Source organism: Gekko japonicus, unplaced genomic scaffold, assembly GCF_001447785.1.
Source record: "Gekko japonicus isolate JY-2015 unplaced genomic scaffold, Gekko_japonicus_V1.1 scaffold637, whole genome shotgun sequence".
Classification (NCBI taxonomy): Eukaryota; Metazoa; Chordata; class Lepidosauria; order Squamata; family Gekkonidae; genus Gekko; species Gekko japonicus.
The window spans coordinates 126,458-131,759 of NW_015172573.1; the positions used below are offsets into that span (position 1 = coordinate 126,458).

The 5,302-nt window shown below is 49.3% G+C and overlaps 1 protein-coding gene across 1 annotated transcript in view; it reads left to right on the forward strand.

Annotated features, from left to right (window-relative positions):
* PFKM (phosphofructokinase, muscle) overlaps nt 1–5,302 on the forward strand; it is a 74,349-nt gene that overhangs the window by 25,814 nt on the left and 43,233 nt on the right. The window contains exon 3 of the mRNA XM_015421377.1: nt 3,573–3,646. Coding sequence (XP_015276863.1) covers nt 3,573–3,646 — 74 coding nt within the window. The remainder of the gene's footprint in view (nt 1–3,572; nt 3,647–5,302) is intronic.

The window sequence follows — 5,302 nt, forward strand, 5'->3', positions numbered from 1 at the left end:
AATTGGTTGGTCACTAAAACAGAAACTAAGGTTGAATTAGGAAATAAGTATTTTTTTCTCTGACAAAGAAGGCAGTTATCCATTACACTGCACTAATAACTTTCTCTTTTATCTCATAACCAATTTGGGTAAAAACTAAAGGAGTGTGAAGGAGGAGTGTGTAAATACTACTGAAATGGGAAGGTGTTCACTAATCAAGTTGTGAATGGTGGAACTTATAGAGGCCCTGGCAACAGACTCCATGAACAAATGCCACATCTGGATCTGTGAAGAGCTTTGGCTTCCAAAGACCAATTAAAATTATTCTGTACTATTATAGTAATTACATAGTAATTCTCTCAGGGGTGGTTTCTTACTGGACATGTAGGCATTCATTCATTCAGATGAAGTTTATTTGTGTCTATTGTCTCAAGCAGCAAATGTTTACTTGAGTAGCAGAAACATACTTCATCTTGATCAGGTATGAACACACAACTGTTAAGAAAGGTGGTTTATATTGTTCTCCTGCTTTGGCTTGAGAGCCACAGGGTGCAAGGCAGGGCAAAGTAAAGCAAGGCATGCAGAGTACAAAAGTATCAAGACTAACAGGACTGCTGCAAAATTAAACAGGAGTCCAATGGCACTTTATGGACTTACATAAGCATTGTTGAGTCACAGCTCATTTCATCAGATGCATGCAATGTACATCCATAACAGATATATTTAAAGTCATAAGGCAAGAATGGGGAAATATTACAAAGAGAGGCCCATTTGAGACAATAACAAATGAAAGAACATCCACTCCACTCAGGGTGGGTGAAGACCACTCACAACATTTCACAGATAGGCCAAGTATACTTAACATATAATCAGAACCAGTCAGTGAAGGCAGGAAAGGGTGTGTCTGGCTGAAGTATTAGCACCTTTAGTGAGGGAAAGCAAGGATTTCAGTAAAATAAGCAAGCAGGGAGCCAAGGATGTTACAGCAGCAAAGGATGGTGACTAATCGAGAGTCTTAAGTAACCCTTAAGGGAGCTGTGCCTTTCAGGCCCCCTGTCTGATTGCAAAATGGAGTCTTTCAGGAGAGCTGAGATGCTTCCTGTTGCCTTGGTTCTTGGAATGGCAATGACAGAGAGACCTCTCAGACTGTTGATGGTTATAGGGGGAGTGAGTTCTGGATCAGGAAGGGGGGATGGACTCCCTCCCAAGGTAAGAGAGATGTCTCAGTCTGTTGGGCCTCTTCCTGGACATTTAAGGTGGTTTCCACAGGTGTCCCAAGTGCTGCCTCTATAGCTGGATCCAGGACCACAGCCGCTTTCTTTTCTGAGTCTTTGGTATTTCTTTCTGATAAGGAGGTGCCTGCATCTTGATCCATGCTAATCCTCCTCTGGGTTGGTATGTAGACTAGGGATCCCCAGCATGGTGCTGTGGGCTCCATGACACATGCTGACACCTTTCTTTGTGCCCTCCGAAGGTGACGCAGCCACACTGCGCTTCGGGGGGCGGAGTTCCCCCCGGGGCCCGATTCCGCGGTGGCGAAAATCGGGCCTCCGAAGCAGGGGTTTACCCGCCACCCGCCCCCACTTGGCAGCCCTAGCTTCTTGTCTCTCTATCCTTACCTTATTATAGCCTCTCAGGGAATCCCATTCTGAACCACATGGCCAGACTCCTCTGCTGTACTGCTTGGCCTTGCACATTTTCGTATTTGTTTTGGAGATATGATCCCCTCAATGAGACCCAGTGATTTGTCCTAGGCCGTGTTTCTGGAAGGCATCCAATCTCTCTTGCTTTGTGTCTGAAGCACCTGTGTATTAAATTGCACCAAACAACATCCAGGCCTTCCAAAGGAGGGGTGTTCCCCCCCCATTCACTGAATGTTCAGTGGTTTACCTAGAGTGCTTATTTCCTCTATTCACTGAGCATTCAGTGGTTTACATAGAGTGCTTATCTTGTGAGACTTCATGTTTTGCTAACTCTTTATACCCTGATGTGAAACAACCTGGTTATTGGAACGTCCGTGAGCAAGTCTGTGATGACTGTTGTGATTTATGTACCATTTTTTTAGTTTATATTTACTTCTCTATGTTTAAAAAATTCCAAAAAAAGAGTGTGTGTTTTTTAAAATGTGCAATTCCAGAGAATTGAGAATGGGCAGTTCCAAAGAGAGAAGAAAATGTGTGATTCAAAAATCAAGTAATGCAAAAGTTAATTGATATAAAGAGTGACTGATGATAATGGGTAAAGCAATGTGAGTAGTCTAGGCTCCTCTAGAATACCAGACCTGGATCAACCGTACCCATTTCCTACCCTTTGGTCGAAGACACTCCCTGTGGACTCCACTGCTACTCATCATATGTTCACCAGGGTTTCAAAGATGAATGTAATAAATGTAGAACATGGGAACCCTTTTCCTGACAGGTCATAGGAAGTTGTTAATGTTGGGATGTGGACAGTGATGCACACATAAGGAAGAATTCATAGGTATGTTGTAGCCCTATATAAAGGAAGAATTCATAGGTATGTTGTAGCCCTATAAAGCCTTGCCTTGCAGGGTTGGCTCTGGTTAGTATTTGGATAGGAGACCGCCAAGGAAATCCAGGGTCATGATGCAGCAGGCAATGGTGAACCACCTCTGAACATCTCTTGCCTTTAAAACCCTAAGAGGTTGCCATAAGTCGGCTGTGACTTGATGGTACTTTCCACCACCACATGTAGCAGCATGTGCCAGGCACACCAAATTACAATCACCTACACTTCCATATTTTCCTTTTAAAGGCCTTGTAAAATGGAGAAGGATCACTGCTTGGGGCAACACAGAGATGCTAAAAACAAGTGCTGTACATTATTGACAAGCCAGTGCTCTAGGCTGGTTGAATGTCACCATGTACAGGTTTGATTGCCACTTCTCTGCATGCCGCTGCCGGTGTGACCTTTGGTCAGTTACAAGGTCTTTCGGAGCTGTTCTTTCAAGGGCAATCCTCGAAAGAGCTCTTGCCAGTCCCACTTACCTCACAGGGTGTCTGTTGTAGGGAAAGGAAAGGGAAGGGATCGTAAGCCGCTCTGAGACTCCTTTGAGTAGTGAAGGGCGGGGTACAAATCCAGTCTCTTCTACTTATTCTACAGCATAAGCAGTACTAGGCAGAGGACCACGGGGATGCAGGGGTAGAGCGGCTCTTTCACCCACACAACTTATCCATGGCAACTTTCAGTTTAGGGATGTGTGCTGCTCTAGAGTTTACTGTGTGGGGCAGCTTATTTGCATTGCAATGGTAGTGATGGCAGCTCTGAGGTATCATGTTTATGTTGTACAGAATGGATCATGGGTGCTTCTATGGCCCAGCGCATGAGATCGGTTTATCATATCCCTGTTGAATCAAACTGCTGTACCATTGATTCAGCTCCCTTCCCCAACCCATCCTCATAATCTGCCTAGGATTTCTTAGTGTGAATTAGAGGGCCATGTCTGTGTGGTCTCACAGCCGTGCAGAAGCCTCCAGAAATTGCTGGGCTACATCTCACATCTTCTCTATCAGATCAGAATCCAGTTTTGTTTGGGGGGGCATGAATGATTTTTCTTTCTCTTTTCTGCACAGGCATGAATGCTGCTGTCCGGGCAGTGGTCCGTGTGGGGATATACACAGGTGCCAAAGTGTACTTTGTTCATGAGGTAAGTTGATGTGATGGTTTCCTTCTCAGCTGGTGCTTGTCTTTGCTCAGTTACAAACAGCATTTATTTCTAGGCTGTAATCCCATTTAGGGGTCCCTTTCTCTTTGGGTCCTCCAGCACAATATTAAAAAAAAATTGTCCTTGCTGGAAGGCCTTAAAAACCAGTTGATGATGTGCAAGCAGGTGTTTTGTTCAAAAATCAGGGTCTGTTATGAGCATATGATGACTGTGATCCCAGTGTAAAACATTTTCTACATAGGATCATCAGTGAATACCCTGCTGGTAAAATTTTGTGCCTTAAGAATCTCTCTCTCTGGAAGGATCGGGAGGGGTTGTAGCTCAGTGGTAGAACATCTGCTTGGCATGCAGAAGGTTCTGAGTTCAGTCTCCAGTTTCTCCAGTTAAAAGAAAAGATCTGGCGGCAGGTGATGTGAAAGACCTCTGCCTGAGACCTTGGAGAGCCACTGCCTGCCAGTCTGAGCAGACAATACTGACTTTGATGGAGCATTCAGTATAAAGCAGTTTCATGTGTTCATGTGTGATCTGCTTTGTTGTGATTTTCAAGGCACAAAATTGTACTAGCAGTATATTTATTGATGATCCTTTGCAGGGGTCATTTCGTAGAAAAAGAGCTAGGGGAACTCATTAGCATAACTCATTAGCATATGCCACACCCCCTGACATCACCGGAAGTGTGTCATAAGGCCACACGCCCCACCCCCAATGGTCCCGGCCGTCGGACGACACCGAGCCCAACGCTCCTGTGCTGCCCGCCCGCCAAACAAGCTCGGCGCGGGCCGCCCGGGCAGTCCAACTTGGCCAGCGCCCCCACCCGCGCCGAGTCGGCTTCGTTGCACATCGGGCTTGCTCGGCGGGCGGGCAGCGCAGGGGCATCGGGCTCGGTGGCGGCGTATGGCTGCCTATGAGGGACTCCCTGCTGGGCTCGTCGGCCGGAGCTGGGCAGGAGGCGGCGGCGTGGCGCGCCATGGACAGCGTCGTCGCGGTGCTGCTCGGCGCTGGCGCTGAAGAAGAGCGCAGCCGAGCTGACGGTGATGGACGTGTACGACCTGGCCTCGCTGATGGGCCAGGAGTTCGAGTCAGTGCCTCATCAACGCGCACGGCTGCGAGGCTGTTGGCCGCCTGATGCCCAAGGTGGTCAGCCGCAACCACCTCAACCCCGAGCTCGATGAGCTGCGCCTCGACTGCCTCCACCTCGAGTGGGCCGACCGCATCGAGAAGGAGAGGAATCACCAGAAGGTCAGCCACGGCCGGGCAGGGAGGGGAGGCCGGGTGACCAGGCAGGGGGACCTCTTCTCTCCGGCCAGAGCTGGCTCCAGACGCGGCGGCTTGCGAGGGAATAGGGCCTCCTCTGAGCATAGGCATAGGGCCTCCCTCTTCTTGCTGGGTAGTTGCCTCTCGGGGGACTGCCAGGGGGGGGAGGGGGTCTCTTTGGAGAGGGAGTGGGGGGAAGGCGCGTGCTCCTGCCTGCCGGCCCCTCCTCCCTCCTCCTGCGGGCCAGGCCCAGGGCAGCAGGCGCTCTCTCCAGGCCCCGGCGGCAGGGGTCCCCGTGCTCCCTCCTCCCCGCCAGCCGGCGCTCCCTCCTCTCCGCTTCTTCAGGCTGCCGCGGGGGGGGGGTTGAGGGGGCCCCGCCGGCGG